The following is a 17,172-nucleotide window of genomic DNA, read 5'->3' as shown; positions in this document are numbered from 1 at the left end:
AAGAGAGAAAAAAATAGAGGAAAAAATGTAAAACTATAAAACAATTTTTCTACCTTAAAACTTCGATGCTTAGTATATTTACCTCCAAAAAACAAGGAATACTGATTATACCTTCACCAGATTTAAGCCATGGGTCTAAAATAAAGTTTCTTCAATTGAGCTGATAAATACTCAGATTATAACAGTCCTATGTTTACCAACATATCCCTCAGAATAAACTAATGTTACTCGTTGAAAATTTTTAAAAACAAATACCAGCTTTTACTTCTCTATGCAGAACCAGTGATCAGATGTTATCAATGAGCTACCTCGATCCCACAAATGTTTAAGTGCCTTCTTCTGTTAGTTGTCATGCCCACATTCAAGAATGCTCCCATCAGCACTTTGGCACTAGATAAAAGGAAGTTTGGAACCCTGAAGTGCTTGTGTGCTCTCACCCTCTGACTGACCTGGAAATTCACTTGGAATCATCATCTAACACACTTGCTGGTTGGTTTGTGGCCCTAACTCTCGGAGGGGCTCTTCCTGAACTTTGGCTTTGGTTTTCTCTGGGCTGTCTTTCTTCTGATCACTGTTTAGGCTCTAATAACATAATTTTCCCTTTTGTATCTATTATTTTCCTTTTTTATAAGGATGTGATGGGAGTTTCCATCATGGCTCAGCAGTAATGAGCTTGACTAGAATCCATGAGGATGTGGGTTTGATCCCTGGCCTCACTCAGTGGGTTAAGGATCCGGCATGGCCATGGCTGTGGTGTAGGTTGCAGATGCGGCTCAGATCCTGCATTGCTGTGGCTGTGGTGTAGGCCGGCACCTGCCACTCCTATTGGACTCCTAGCCTGGGAACTTCCATATGCCATGCGTGCAGCCCTAAAATACACCAAATAAATAAATAAATAAAATAATAATAATAATAAAAGTACATGATGGCATGTCATTTTTTCATTAATTCCGATTTTCCAGTCTCTCTACCTATTTTCAAAAGCAGCTTCACCATGTTTACTTTTTCTGGAATAAAGTTTCTGGTTTTAAGTGCTGGCCCTGTAAATCAGAGTATTTCAATCATGAACATAAAGTTGGGAAAAGTCATTTTGTTTGACTAACAACCTTTTAGGGAAACAGCTGTTAATAGACATGATTCTTTTTTTTTTTTAATGAATTTTATTTATTTTTGTCTTTTTTTTTTGCCTTTTCTTGGGCCGCTCCCACGGCATATGGAGGTTCCCAGGCTAGGGGTCCAATCAGAGCTGCAGACACCGGCCTATGCCAGAGCCACAGCAACGCCGGACCCTTAACCCACTGAGCAAGGCCAGGGATCGAACCTGCAACCTCATGGTTCCTCGTCGGATTCGTTAACCACTGCGCCACGACGGGAACTCCCTGATTCTTTTTTATATAAGAAAAAAAGCCATATCATTTCCAACCACTTCTGGTTTCTTAAGACACATTTGCACCTTCCCAAGGAGTAAGTATCTTTTCAAACTTCTCTTATACTCATCTCCTAGAGCAGGAGATGAAAATATCTAAGACTAAGAATAACCAGCCATTCCTAAGGAAATGAATATATACAGAATTAATAAATTATTATTTTGAGGAAAGACCTGCTTCACAGATGCCTTCTGAAATTTAGAAAGAGGAAGATAGGATTAAAAAAAAAAAACCAAACTACCTAATAAAGAATGAAATTACCTTTAACAATGGGTATATATCATGGTTTTTCCCTTCAAAAATAAGATCCCTTGTCACCAGGTTCAGCAAAACTGCATGCCACACTATGATTTCATCTTCTTCAGCAAGGTACTTGGTTAAATCAAGTGCTGTTTCAATCTCAATATAATTGTTTCTGTTTGGGTTTAAAAAAAAAAAAAAACAGATTCAAAACAGCTTCCCTTGCTAAATGATTTGTACACTTTCCATATTTGTTGCACACGTCAATGCTTAACTTCAATAAGGTATATGAAATCAAGAAGCTAGAGAGTAAAAGTCCCATCTCATTGATAACGTGGAACCCAAGCAATGTTGACAGACCCTCCATGTCAGTTTGATAGGTTCAAGTGCCCAAATTCTTGGAGGCTCTAGAAAACCAGGCCAAATATTGCACCGATTGTCAGGCACTCAGATATCTGTGCATTTAGCTTTGCTGCATAGTAGCAAATTGACAGAACACTGTAGACCACTATAATGGAAAAAATAAAATAAATAAATAAATAAACAGCAACATTAAAGAGAGTAGGGGAAAATCAGATTGTATGCTATAATAATAACCATGTATCCAACAAGATAAATGGAAAAGCAAATATTGCACCAGTATAGTGAAATTTTGAGTCAACATTTTGGTCTTTGCTCTGGGTTTTGAATATTCTATAATTGCATTATAAACCCACAAAAAATAATGTGTAATCAATTTTCTAGAAAAAAAGAATATCTGTGTATTTAGTATACATTCTTAAGAGAGTACAATTTTCATTCAACAAATATTAATTAAAAGTCATTCTCTATCTTTTGCCCCTGCTGGCCCCTAGTGGGAACACAAGCTAGTAAGTGCGCAAAAGACATTGCTCTTGCTCACCAGTGAGGAGCTAATTACTCAGTGAGGAGCTGTGACTTGCACCTAAGAAGCAGTTAATGAAAGGTCCTAGCAGAGGCAGTGAATGCAATAAAGTATAGCAAAGAAGAAAAATATACCCACATGATGGGAGAGTCAGAGAAGGCCTTCTGGAGGAGGAACTTGAGAAGGACAATGAAGGATGGGGAGGTTTGGGATGGATGGAAGGCAGGAAGGCAGCTTGAGGCAAAGAAGATAAAGTGGGAGTTAGTGTGATGGGCAGACCAAGCTAACCAAGGCAGGGGATTTCTTTACTGTAAACTAAGAGGTAGGGGCTAAAATGGCTAAGGTGAATCAAAACTGTGGAGGGCCCTGATTATCAGGATGAAGAGCTTACATTTGGTGGGAAAATGTTTAAACAACTGGGGTAACATCATGAAATTGATGCCTTATAATTTTGTTGCAACTGTGCTGCCCAAGGCAGGAGGGAATTCTATAGGATTAAAGGCTGGAAGCTATGCAATAGGCCAGGCAAAGCGGGATGAAAGTTGGCTCAGCATGGAAGCAGTGAAGGCCTTAAGTTAGGTGAGAATCCAAAAGACATTTCCCAGATCCTCAGAATGAATAGATAAGACAGGGTGACTTGATGGGAGATGGAGAGAGAGAGGAGTCAAAGATACCTCTGATGTTTCAAAAGGGGATGATGGGAAGAACAGGAGTACCTTTGACAGATAGAGAGATAATGGCAGGAACAATTTAGAAACAGAAATAAAGTTCAGTTACTCTTTAAGGTAATGTATTTTTTTTTGGCTGTGCTCACGGTATGCAGAAGTTCCTAAGACAGGGATAGAACCTCCACCATAGCAGTAACAATGCAGGATCCTAATCCACTGGGCCACTAGGAAACTCCTAAGGTAATGAATTTAAGTGAACACAAGATAAACAGAATACAAGAGGAGACACGTAGAGATGCAGATTTAGAAATCATCACAGCCATTATGGAGAACAGTTTGGAGATACCTTAGAAATCTATACATAGAACTTCCATATGACCCCGCAATCCCACTCTTGGGCATCTATCCGGACAAAACTCTACTTAAAAGAGACACGTGCACCCGCATGTTCATTGCAGCACTATTCACAATAGCCAGGACATGGAAACAACCCAAATGTCCATCGACAGATGATTGGATTCGGAAGAGGTGGTATATGTACACAATGGAATACTACTCAGCCATAAAAAAGAATGACATAATGCCATTTGCAGCAACATGGATGGAACTAGAGAATCTCATACTGAGTGAAATGAGTCAGAAAGACAAAGACAAATACCATATGATATCACTTATAACTGGAATCTAATATCCAGCACAGATGAACATCTCCTTAGAAAAGAAAATCATGGACTTGGAGAAGAGACTTGTGGCTGCCTGATGGGAGGGGTAGGGAGTGGGAGGGATCTGGAGCTTGGGCTTATCAGAAACAACTTAGAATAGATTTACAAGGAGATCCTGCTGAGTAGCATTGAGAACTTTGTCTAGATACTCAAGTTGCAACAGAATAAAGGCTGGGGGAAAAATGTAATTGTAATGTATACATGTAAGGATAACTTGATCCCCTTGCTGTACAGTGGGAAAATAAAATTAAAAAAATAATAAAAAATAAATAAAAAATTAAAAATTAAAAAAAACACAGACTTAAAAGACACAAAAATCAAGTGTAATTTGTAAACCTTATTTGGATCTTGATTTGAACAAATCGTTAAAAAAGATATTTGGAGAAAACTGAATATTAACCGGCTATTAAAATATATTAAGGACTTACAAAAAAAAAAAAAGAAAGAAAAGAAATCATCAATATATCTTTCCACAAACAATTATTGTGTATCTTATACCTGCTGGGCACTGTATATATATACACAGTAAAACGATCACTGAAACCATCAGAATACATGAATTATCCAGAGTTAAAATAGAAGAAAATAAGTTAACCATGATTGGTCTTAAGGATGCTCATGGCAGCAGGAGAAAAGTCAGACACCTGAGGAGAACCAGGTTTTCATACTGGAGTTTCAGGAAGCCAAAAAAGAAGTGTGCAAGAGAGTTCGGTTAACGGTATCACAGTTACGGTAATCTCAGAGAAAAATTTCCGCAGAGTGGTGGGTGGGAAAATGTGCTGTACATCACAGAGGAAAAAAGAAATTTAAAAACGAAGTATAAAATAAGCAGATATTCATTCAAGAGATATGGCAGGCCAAAGAAAGAGAGAAGACACTGATAGGGATGAGGGAGGCACAGGTAGTTGTAGAGGTCCTGATAAAGGACCACAGTTAAAGAGGGAAACTTAGGGGATACTGGGAGATCACTGTAAGTTAATAACTGCTCCTCGGAGTTCCCGTCGTGGCGCGGTGGTTAACGAATCTGACTAAGAACCATGAGGTTGCGGGTTCGATCCCTGCCCTTGCTCAGTGGGTTAACGATCCGGCGTTGCTGTGAGCTGTGGTGTAGGTCGCAGACGCGGCTCGGATCCCGCGTTGCTGTGGCTCTGGCAATTCGACCCCTAGCCTGGGAACCTCCACATGCTGCAAGAGTGGCCCAAGAAATGGCAAAAAGACAAAAAAAAAAAAAAAACTGCTCTAAAAAAGCCATCAGAACAAGGCAGGCTTGCTTGAGGAGTGAAGGTGTGAGAACTGCCTCAGGGGATGGGATGAGGCCTGCATTGAGATTCAGACCAAGGGCCAGAGTTTGAGGACTGCCCTTCTGCTGATTTGAATACCCACCTTACGGGAGACCCAGGACAACTAGTACTCCCAGAAAGGAAGAGGTGGGCTTTTCCGACCCCCACTCTCCTTGAATGATAAAATCATAGCCCACTGGATCCTCCATCCTCTGGGCAGAACCTCCTCTCACAAACATCCTATCTTAATAAATCTATTTCTTGCCTATCGAGTGATTCTAATTTATTTATTTATTTATTGTCTTTTTGCCATTTCTTGGGCTGCTCTCTCGGCATGTGGAAGTTCCCAGGCTAGGGGTCAAATCGGAGATATAGCCACCGGCCTATGCCAGGGCCACAGCAACTCGGGATACGAGCTGCGTCTGCGACCTACATCACAGCTCACAGCAACGCCGGATCATTAACCCACTGAGCAAGGGCAGGGATCGAACCCGCAACCTCATGGTTCCTAGTGGGATTCGTTAACTACTGTGCCACGACGGGAACTCCTGATTCTAATTTAAAACCAAGGGTTTAAGCCCCAAACTGGGTTTCGGCTGGGTTCCAGTTCTGGCACGCACAGGGATTTAAGGCCCAATCTGGGTTCTGGCTAGGCTGAGGCTGTTCATACTGTCAGTTTCAACACTGGATTTGTTTTTTGGTTTTTTGGCTGCACCTGCAGTATATGGAAGTTCCCAGGCCAGGGTCTGAATCTGAGCTGCAGTTGTGACCTATGCCACGGCTGCAGCAACACTGGATCTTTCATCCACTGTGCCACGGTGGGAAGTTTTGGATAATTTATTATGCATACCCCTTAATTTTATTGTCTGGAAATTTTAAATTCTGAAGATATATTAATTTTGCTGGTTAAAAACTTAGTAGCACAGCTTATAAGGAGTAAATCCAATATAAATGAAATCAATAATTCTGCAATATACTAAAATTCAGGCTCATTAAAATTATCCCTACATCTATCACACTTGGGTAACAACAATCACTTCAAAATCTTAATCGATAGTCTCTTTCCAGAAATGCATTTTTTTAAAAGCTATGCCAGTTACTTTATTTCCTTAACTCCCAATATCTTAGAAAATATGATGATATCTTCTACCATCTACGTAAATTTATCCATTTTAATATTTCACAGTCTTAAAAATATTTAAGACTTTACAAATGAAAGTCTGAACCATTTGTATTTTACCTAAGTTTTTACTTGACAGATTTTAAAAAATAATTTTTATACATTTTGTAATAATCCTATAACTATTTAAACACTACTACTTTTTTCTATTTATATCTTCTCTGCCTCACCCTTGTAAAAGTTTTCCTTTAAGAGCTTCCTTTTAAAACACTGAATTTTCTTTGCTGCTCTTTTAAGATCCTTTAAAAAATTCTCCATAATCACTTCAGGCTTTATTATACCAAAGTTAATTTAAAAATATATAGGACTTTCATGTAAGTGACCAACAAGTTTTGACTTGGGAGAAAAAACATATTCCTTCCTCTCAAGTTGTGAAAAACATTGTTTTCTGTGGCTCTTATTTCTTTTTTTTTTTGTCTTTTGTTGTTGTTGTTGTTATTGTTGTTGTTGTTGTTGTTGTTGCTATTTCTTGGGCCGCTCCTGCGGCATATGGAGATTCCCAGGCTAGGGGTCCAATCGGAGCTGTAGCCACCGGCCTACGCCAGAGTCTTATTTCTAATAGTAGTAGATTTCACTGCTCTTTCCTGATTATGACTTTTTAACTGCCTCTTTTCTAATATTTTTATTGTTGCAAAATACGCATACCAGAAAAACCTGTCATCTTAACCCTTTTTAAGTGTATGGTTTGGTGGTATTAAATATATTCATAACATTGTGTAACCACCACCACCACCATTCAACACCATAATTATTTTCATCTCGTGAAACAAACTCTGTACCCATTAAACAATATCTCCTTCCCCATCTCCCCCACCACTGCCTCAACCTTTGGCAACCACCCATCTTTTGTCTCTGTGACTGCGACTACTCCAAGTACCTTATACAAATGAAATCATATAGTATTTGTCTTTTTGTGACTGGCTTATTGCACTTAGCATAATGTCAAGTTTCACCCCTGTTGTTGCATATTCCACCATATTCTATATTAGCAATGTGAACTGATGTTTGGCACTTGCTATCTGCCTCTACATGGAGTAAAACATGAGCCACTGCAGCTGCTGCCCGCAGCACCCATGAGGGGAGCTCAGGGTGAAGACCAGGAGTGAGACACTGTGCTCTGGGAAAACTGGAAGAATAGGTCAGATCTTTTGAGAAGAAGATTTTATGTGCCCAATTCTTGCATCTCCTCATAGCTAGAAAAACGCTAAAATCCTTCATGATAATGTCTGCTCCTTGTGACTGGTTGTAACCTTACAGAGATTAGCAACAAACTTTCTTGTAAAATGTGTGTATGCCGCATGCACCTCCCCTTAACTTTTATCATAACCTGATGATCGCCCTTTTCCTCCTTGGGTGGTATTTCAGCCTGGTCTGTAGTTCAGGATCAAGAATGTCACAGTCATCTGTGAAAGCAGTCACCTCCAAGGTGAGACCCAGTGAGTCCTGCAGATTGAAAACTCAGGATACTGGCCCTGATAGCGGAGGTGCATAACAAAGGAATGATTTCAGTGAGCCCAGGCCTGTTTTCTTCCTGCTACTGTGCCCTTTGTTGCAAAAACTCCTATATAACCTAGCTTCTCCTTCACCGCCCAGGCTACCTGAGATGCTGTCTCCAGGGCTTAAGTCCTAATTTTGCTCCAAATAAAACTTAACTCTAAACTTTCAGGCTGGGTATTTTTTTAGTTGACAAATACACAGAAACCACAAAATTTGATTCTAATCTTAATAACTTAGGGCCTGTTTATAATGAAGAAGCAATTTCAAAGTGATGAGATTATTATGTTTATAAATTTCTTAAGGTACAAATACCATATGATATCACTTATTTGTGGAATCTGAAATATGGAACAGATGATCCTATCTAAAAATAACAAACACACAAACAAAGCGAAGAAACAGAGCATTGCCAAGAAGAGCAGACTTGAGGTTCCAAGGTGGGGGGAAAGGGGAGGGAGTGGGAGAGACAGGCATTTTGGGGGTTTCTGGGGATGCAGGCTGTTATACCTGGAGTGGATGGGCTATGGGATCCTACCGTACAGCACAGGGAAACGTGTGTGATTGGGTCACTTTGTTGTACAACAGAACTCGATGAAACATTGTAAATCAACAGTACTTTAATAATAATACTACTAAAAGAAAAGGAAAAAAAATTTCTTAAAGTACATCCTAAAACCATAAAAGAAGAAAACAAACTCACTTAGACAAGGAAAAGGCATCGTCGACCAACTGAAGTCTGTGAATAACAGGAATAGCCTGCAAATGAGATCCAGAGATGTTCAGGAAAAGGTGAGAACATTTTTAGCAAAAAAAAAATAATAATTTTCAAATTAATAACAACATTTAAAGATCACTGCTGCTTATAAAGCACTTTCAAGTAAATTAGCTCATGTGCAGAGAAATGACCACTTCTAAGGATTGTTCTCCTAATTTATTTATTACGCATCTGCTTTTGATAAATAATCCTTCTGGACATCAATCATAAGGCTTAAATATGGCGGTGAGTTTTGCCAAAATACTCTATGAAAAACAGCATTTTAAAAAATAAAACAAGAGGCCAAGCTTAAAGGGCTCCAACACAGAGAGTATACATTAAATTGTACCACAATGTCCAGATTATTCTCAGGGGGAATTTTTGGCACAGAAAACCTGAAATTAATATTTCTTAGCACTATTTTGGCAAGACTGTGGTACTCTTTTATTTATTTATGTTTTGAGGTACTCTTTTTTTTTTCTTTCCCCAATACATTATTTTTTTCTTTCTACTATATGGTATGGTGACCCAGTTACACATACATGTATACATTCTTTTTTCTCACAATATCATGCTCCATCATAAGTGACTAGACATAGTTCCCAGCGCTACACTCTTTTAAATGGGGTCTCTTTTCTTAAAATTTTATTGAGTCAATATATTACCCCAAGCAGACATTTGAATCATGGAAAGGCAGGAGTTAATTGCTACCCTAACTCCTTAGGCTTCTGTCTGAGCTCCAGGGCACTGCCAAGCCACAGGATTCTGTCTCAGCTTGTGTCCTAAGGGTGCCTAAATTTTCCTACCGTATTCCTTCAACACTCCCAGCATGTTCACATATGTGGTCCCAGAAAATCTGTCTTTACAGCATTCCTTTGAGCAACTGAACAAGCCAAGCTTAATTCTTTCCTTGGTGGTAGTTGTATATATTTTCTGGCAGTAATAACACTGACATTTTCAAGATTAATATGAACAGTAGAAATGTGTTATTTGCTCACCAATTATGTTGTAGGAATAAGTGAGCTCAGTTTTTCAAGTGCATCTACAATGGTTTTAAGAAATCACTGCTATCATGGCAAGATCTAGGGTTTCCATGGCTAAGAGAGCCCTTAGAAACTAAGAAGATTTTGGCTACTCTGAAAAAGTTTTTAAATAAAGTATTATTATAACTGGTCTTTGTACCTTTGTTCAAAAGCCCAGCAACAATGATTTTTTAAGTTACTGAACACGTTCTGAATGCCTGAAATGTGTCAGGCCTCTGTTAAACATAATACACACATCACCTTATTTAATCTTCACAACAACCCTTTAAGGTTGGTCTGCTATACCTATTATTATACAGATAAGGAAACCAAGGAATGACTGGCCAAATAAGAGGCCCAAGGTCACACATCTGGTAAATAATGAACAGAATAGGAATATAGGTCTACCTGACCCATAACCCAAGATGTGGACCAATAGGCTGCTTCTGCTAGAGAGGCTGCTGTGTGACTCACAGAATTTTTGAAAAGAGAGAGACAGGCTAAGATACCTTTTAGCTCAACACTCTAGTTTCATGAATGGAGTCTAAACGCACAGCTGAAGATATCACAGAAGAGCAAAATCTGCAGACTTCTAAGCCAGCATCCATCTCCATCCCTGGGGATTTGGTTTAATTCAATCAATTAAAATCTGACTGATAAGAGTTAGCCAAATTTTGATATTTATATACTGTATGACGATTTATAGTTGTTTGACAACTTGAAGTGATAGTGGACTAGTATTCATACCTTGTGAAGGAAAATCTCTTCTGTGAGGGGAGTGAGCATACGATTTTTATAAAATTAATATTTTCTAACATATATGTACAGCACGCCTACTACAGGCTTAGAAATTTTAAGTATATGTTTACCTCCATCGTCTAATCCTCATACTGAATAAGAAAGATACAATATTGTTCCCATTTTAAAGTAAAGAAAGTGAAGGAGAACAATGACATTACTTGCCTAAGATCACAAAACTACGGCTGATAGGAAATTATTCTGCTTTTTATCTTGAAAGCTATCAAATTATTTTGGAAAAGTAAAATTAATGTTCAAAACCACAATACATTCAACCCAAACCTCCCCTTTCTAAGAAAAAGAAAAAAAATCCAGAATCCCGTGGGGTTAGGTTTGGTAAGAGGGGTCAGCTTCCCATCAGACAAGTTAATGAAAGCTCAACCTCTAAAGGCTAGTGATTGCAATATTAATGATATTTAATAAAAGGTATAAAATATAACCTCACCTTAGGATCTTTTTCAAGCTGTTGATTTAATCTTTTCCAACCTAATTTATCATAGTTAACTCTATAATATCCAGTCATATTCAAATTTAAAATCACCCAGTCATGATCAGAATCTGAAACTTGCATTTCAGGGAATACTTCTACAAAGAAATAAATGAAAAGTTTGAAATTGTATATTTGAAAAATATTTCACTATACGTTTGTACTACACCCTCTTAATTCTAAATAATAAACCCAATAAAACAAAAAATAAAGAAATTCTAAAATATAGATTGATTTTATCACATCATTGTATTTTTTCACATATAATGGTTTTTGATTTGCAACTTTTCTTTAAAGCACTGCATTTGAGAAGAATAATATTTTAAACCAGACAGCTTTTTAAAAGCTAGACATTTCAACATTTTATTATCTCCCTTTACATATATATATGTATTTATGCACATAGATGAAGATATTCTGAAAAATGTGTTACTTACTGCTGCTATTATCAAGCCAGACTAAAGACTGTGTGGTCCCATTTTTCATCCAAAGAATAGGTACAATCCATGTGTCACTTTTTGAAAAAAAATTAAAAATTCAGTTAATGTTCACATATAAGAACATAAGATCTCACTTATGATGGAGCATGATACTGTGAGAAAAAGAATGTATATATGTATGTATGACTGTGTCACCTTGCTGTACAGTAGAAAATTGACAGAATGATGTAAACCAGCAATGATGGAAAAAGTAAAAATCATTAAAAAAAAAAGAATATAAGCCCCGAGCCAATATTAAATGAGATGAAAAAAATAACAGAACTGTGTCCCTGTGGCTATGCAGGACTTTGCTCTTACAATGACTCACTGGTGTTTTGTTTGTTTGTTTCTGTTTTCATTTTTTTAAAGTTTTATCAAAATATAGTTGATTTACAATGTTGTGCTATTTTCTGTTGTACAACAAAGTGATTCCTTATACATGTACATATGATCCACTGTTGCTTTTACAAGCCAGGTTTGCTTTGGTTATTTGTTTACACTATTGCTGTCTCTTACAGATTTGCTTCTTATAACTTAAGGTACCTATTAAGACTCTCTTGGGAGTTCCTGTCGTGGCACAGTGGTTAACGAATCCGACTAGGAACCATGAGCTTGCGGGTTCGGTCCCTGCCCTTGCTCAGTGGGTTAACGATCCAGTGTTGCCGTGAGCTGTGGTGTAGGTTGCAGACGCGGCTCGGATCCTGCGTTGCTGTGGCCCTGGCGTAGGCCGGAGGCTACAGCTCAGATTCGACCCCTAGCCTGGGAACCTCCATATGCCGCAGGAGCGGCCCAAGGAAATGGCAAAAAAAAAGACAAAAAAAAAAGACTCTCTTGTATCTCAAACTTTCAAGCCCTGTTTATATTAAACTATGGCTACCCGGCCTTACTCAGGGGTCATTCAAATGCTGCAGACAGATCCAAAGCCAGGTGAAGAATCATTTAAGAAGAAAAAAGCTTGACAAAGCATTCTGAAATGCTTTTCCACCACAAGCTTTCTCCCCACCTGAAAAGTGTTCAGCAGGAATCAGCCAGATTATTCATAAATACTGAGTGCCAGCCTCCTTCCCACAGTGGTGGACTTGACTTGGATGAGGTTGGTAGCCACAGGGAGAACCTGAGTCATCTGAAGAGACCCAGGGCTTGGAATGTGGGTAACATTTCCAATTTGTTCAAATGCTTAAAGTCTGGTTTCTCAAAGACTTTGAACTGAAGCTTTACGTGATAGCTAAAGCCACCTCTTCTCAAAAGTCATGGAATATCACAATGAGAAAGGAAATAGAGGTCTCCTATTCTCTCCAAAGAAAGAGTAGGACAACCTGAAAGTTTTGGTGGTGGTATATGAACATGGATCACTCATTTGTGCTGATACTTAATACAATGAGATGTGAGGATCAAAACTTGATCAAAAAACAGTTGAAAATTAGGTGAGTTAACGAAAGAGAAGGGAAAGAGAAAGTGCTGAATGTTAAGCTATTTTATACTTATTATTTCATTTCACTTTTACAAGAATCCCCTGGGATACATGTTATTATATTTACTCAGAGGTTTTTGTCGTTTTTGGTTTTTTGGAGGTTTTGTTTTGTTTTGTTTTGTTTTTTTGCCTATGCTATGCGGAAGTACCCAAGCCAGGGATGCAACCCAAGCCGCAGCAGTCACAATGCCGAATCCTTAACTGGTAGGCCACTAGGGAACTTCTCCTTGGAGATTTAAATAAGACACATAAGGTTCAAATTTTAGATCTATAATTCTAATATTTTAAATGACTACAAATGCACACTTACAAACATGGGCAGACATGCACAGAATTATTTTTCAAGGATACAGTCATCATTATTTTTTAAGGATACAGTTCTGTTTCTAGGGAAGGGGAGATGACCTTGCAACACGGTCCCCTTTGCTCTTAACTAACATGAGGCCATCCAGGCTCTATCTTATTGCCTCTCACCCATAAATCTGAGTAATTCATTATCTCTGTCTAAAGGACAAAGAGAATACATAACACCCAAAGCTGTGGTTGCAGGTGTGGCCCTAAATCCCAGGAGAGGGGCACTGCGTGAATTTCTAAATGCAGGTCTTTGGCCTTGCTCAGGACATCAGGAACTCTGCCCCATCCTAATGCTCTAGCAACATCCTGCATGGGGCACTCAGTCACCATATCAGAGTCACCCCATGGAAGGGTGCAGACCCAGCAGGGGTTATGCCTCCTCACCCACAGGCTCAGTCCCATGGGAGGTGAAGACAGAGGAGTAAATCTACCTACTTGTGAGTTAGAAGACTCTGATTTTTAACCCTTCCAAGATAAAATGGCTCCTGTTTCATGATGCCAGTAGATGCATTTAAGGTGATAATTGGAAAACCACTCTGGTGTGTCCAGCTGTCCATGATGCTTTTTACTGTTGCTGGCAAAAGAATTTTGCTCTGTTCATCTACAGCCTGTTTTAAAGAATCATCACAAAAGCAGACATTTGTCATCAAAATATTTCCAGGTAGAAATTTCCTAAAAGAAATTACATTGTTCTCTTTCTCCTCATTTATATAGTAATTCCCAGTAGATAATACTCTGGGCCCAATTTAATTCTGTTCAACTCTCTAAATATGAATGGTTCTATAGACTGTTCATTCACTGAACACATATTTATGGATCAAATATGTGCAAGACCCCCTTCTGGGCACCTGAAATATAGTGAAGACTAAAGATACAACTGCTGACTTAAGGGAGTGCCACAAACAAGGAAACACTGTTTTCCTTTGGCTCTGCCATTGGCACAAGGCCTCCCAATCTTCAGAACAGCTGAGCAGAAACATGGCAGGAGATGAAAGAATTACCATTTGAAAATGCCTCCAAAGATCATCTTGCTCAGCATTTGAGTAAGAAAATGTCTCCAAATAGGACTGTCAAAATAGGAAAGTTAAGGTTAAAATAAAGAACATGACCAAGCAATTTATGTTTACTGTCATCCAGGTAACAACAATTTTGTAAACTCACCTTAAGTGCGCTGATAAATATCTTCTCATTCAAGAAACTAGAAAGCATCCGGGCCATAGACGCTCCCTAAGACACAAGAACATTATTTGAACAAAATTCAATATCTAAATACAGACACATTTGATTGTGACAAGGAAGATTCTGAGCTACGCTCCTGATTGCACTGTGTGAGTCTTTAGTTAAATGTCTGGCTTATCCCCAAACATGCTAATGAATAAAATAGGAGACTGTCGTTAATTAATGGCTAAAAGGTGAGCAAGTGTCCCACATATAAAGAGTCCAGCATACAGAAAATTTTTAATTTGGGATATTTACAAGGCCAGTGTAAAGAAAAAGTGTTGCCTGCCATTCCAGTTCTACAAGGATCCAGCCGTAGGCCACCACGGCCTTGCCCCCTGACAGTGTGCCCTGAGGGGAACTCAGGACGGAGGAAAACAGGAGGCATTCTGCACTTTGAATAAACTGGCCTCTAGACAGTTAAGATACATATCTAAGGAAAAATTTCAGTGACCCCAGATTCTTGCATCTTTCCACACACAGCAAAGCATTAAAATCCTGCTGTGGCTCAGGATCCCCTGACCCAGGAACTTCCACTTGCTGCAGGAGTGCCCCTCCCAACACCCCTCCCCACAAAAAAAACCCCAAACACTAAAATCATTAACTTGAGATATCTGTTCTCTGAGACTAGCAGTAATCTTTTCACACTTGACTGCATGCTTTTCTTAGCAAAAAAAAGCTCATATATATCCTGGCTCCTCCCTGACCTCTTTGGAGCAGTTTCTCAGCACTTTCTGAGAGGCTATCTCCCAGACTCAAACAAAACATAACACACAACTTTCATGTTGTGTGTTTTTCTCTTGGTTGACAAAAGAACAGAATTCCACTGACAAGAAGGGTTCACCTTAAAAATAGCAAACTAAGTCTATATTTATAAAGGTGGGTGATAGTGAGCATCTATTGTAGGTAGATTAATATTTACTAGATAAGAACCCATGTAACCACGTTTTCTGAAACCAATCTACTGAATAATGTTAAAGTTCTGTACAAAGTTGTATAGCAGCACATCAGTGTGGGACTTCAAGGCTTCTCCAAGGAAATAAAACTCAAAAAGCCCCTGGGAGAGGTAAGAATTGCCAGATCCTTATCATCCCACCTGTCTCCCTGTTAGTGTTACAATGTTCCTAAGGACCTCCCCACCCTAGTTACTTGGATTGCTCCTTCCTGCCCCCTACTAGAAAAGGTATGTAGCCCACTCCTTACCCTACCCCTATAGGGGCAGCAGAGGCCCCCAACCAACCAACAAGTGTATCAAAAGACCCCATCCTGTCCCAACCAACCAGTAAGGGCATCAGAAGACCCCATTCTTCCCCAACCAAGAACTCAACAGGTCAACAGGTGTATGGCAAGACCACTCCACACACTCCTTTGTCTTTGGGCTATAAAAATAGACACAACCATGCATCCGTCCCCAGTTGGCTCTCCCTGATTATCAGGAAGTCGGCCCACTGTGTTGACAGTGTCTCTTGCCTCAATAAACTTGTCTTTTCTACATCTTGGTTTTAATCCGGAAAATTCTTTGTCCACCCATGTGCAGAGACCACAAAACTAGTCCACGACCCTTAGAATCCATTTCGTGCAGCTTTCTCTAAGAGTACAGAACAAAAGAAATGTGTAACTGATTTTACCTTGTTGTAAGTAAACTGGTCAAAGAGCTCATTTATTTCATTGGTTTCTGTGAAATTTTCCACCTTCCTGGATACAGCTCGAGACACCAGGGCATGATCTTCTCTGAGGACACCGTGTAAAATATTCGAAAAAAAGATCTCATCCTAAAAGGGAAACATTGAGCCACGTTAATGTCTGAAGTGTCACAGAAACTTCTGAGAACATTCAGTTCAATGTTCCTAAGATACTTTCAAAAGCTAACATTGAAGAGTGGAAAAGCAGTAATTAAGAAGGGCTCTCTGGGCTGTAATATGCTAAATAAGTCAGGATCCCTCGAACAACAAAACTCTAGAATATTTTCCTTCCCATTTAATATCTTTTTTTTTTTTCTCTTTAGGCTGCACCCGTGGCATAGGGAAGTTCCCAGGCTGGACATTGCCTCCAAGCCGCAGCTGTGACCTACACCACAGCTGTGGCAATGCTGGGTTCTTAACCCACTACACTAGGCCAGGGATCCAAAAGCCGCTGCAGAGACAATACTGGATCCTTCAACTTGCTATGCCACAGTGGAAACTCCTGGTATCCTTTTTTATTTCGATTAAAATCAATTATGATGGTTAGTATGGCTTCCAAGAGAGTCATCTACACTCCCCTAAAGAGGTCCCTGGCCACTCAGGTCCTCCAGGAAAGAGCACCTCTAGTGTTTTTAACCCTCTAGAATTTTATTGGTAAATTTATTAGTAATCCCTTAAAATTTCAGCCTCTCTTATATGGGCACTTCTAAACCAAAAGCATGCCAGACTTATAAATTCACATTGATGCTAATGTAATGATATTAGTTATTAGAAATAAATCCACAGACTGGATATTGTAGTATAGCTCCTGTGCTAAGAGAAGTCAGTTCACTATGTTTTAGTAAGGATAAAACTCTTCAAAAGACTAGATCTCTCCTTAGACACAAGACAAAGTTCATTTCTTTCTGAAGGAAAGCTAGAAGGAAAATCAAAGAATAGTCAAGAGGTACATGGGAGACACAGCTGAAGGAAGGGCAGTGGGGAAGCTTCAGGGACAGCTCGCTCCCACC

The 17,172-nt window shown here is 39.1% G+C and overlaps 1 protein-coding gene across 2 annotated transcripts in view; it reads right to left on the bottom strand.

Moving 5' to 3' along the window:
• LVRN (laeverin) overlaps positions 1–17,172 on the bottom strand; it is a 75,505-nt gene that overhangs the window by 18,351 nt on the left and 39,982 nt on the right. For both annotated transcript variants that reach the window (XM_047778460.1, XM_047778459.1), the window contains exons 7-14: positions 16,109–16,252; positions 14,424–14,489; positions 14,264–14,329; positions 13,698–13,870; positions 11,396–11,472; positions 10,917–11,056; positions 8,598–8,653; positions 1,689–1,842 (exon numbers count right to left, since the gene is read on the bottom strand). In XM_047778460.1, coding sequence (XP_047634416.1) covers positions 1,689–1,842; positions 8,598–8,653; positions 10,917–11,056; positions 11,396–11,472; positions 13,698–13,870; positions 14,264–14,329; positions 14,424–14,489; positions 16,109–16,252 — 876 coding nt within the window. The remainder of the gene's footprint in view (positions 1–1,688; positions 1,843–8,597; positions 8,654–10,916; positions 11,057–11,395; positions 11,473–13,697; positions 13,871–14,263; positions 14,330–14,423; positions 14,490–16,108; positions 16,253–17,172) is intronic.

This window comes from Phacochoerus africanus, chromosome 4 (genome assembly GCF_016906955.1).
Source record: "Phacochoerus africanus isolate WHEZ1 chromosome 4, ROS_Pafr_v1, whole genome shotgun sequence".
In the NCBI taxonomy this organism is placed as follows: domain Eukaryota; kingdom Metazoa; phylum Chordata; class Mammalia; order Artiodactyla; family Suidae; genus Phacochoerus; species Phacochoerus africanus.
The sequence above is the reverse complement of the archived record's forward strand: the minus strand, read 5'-3'. Positions and strand labels throughout refer to the sequence as shown.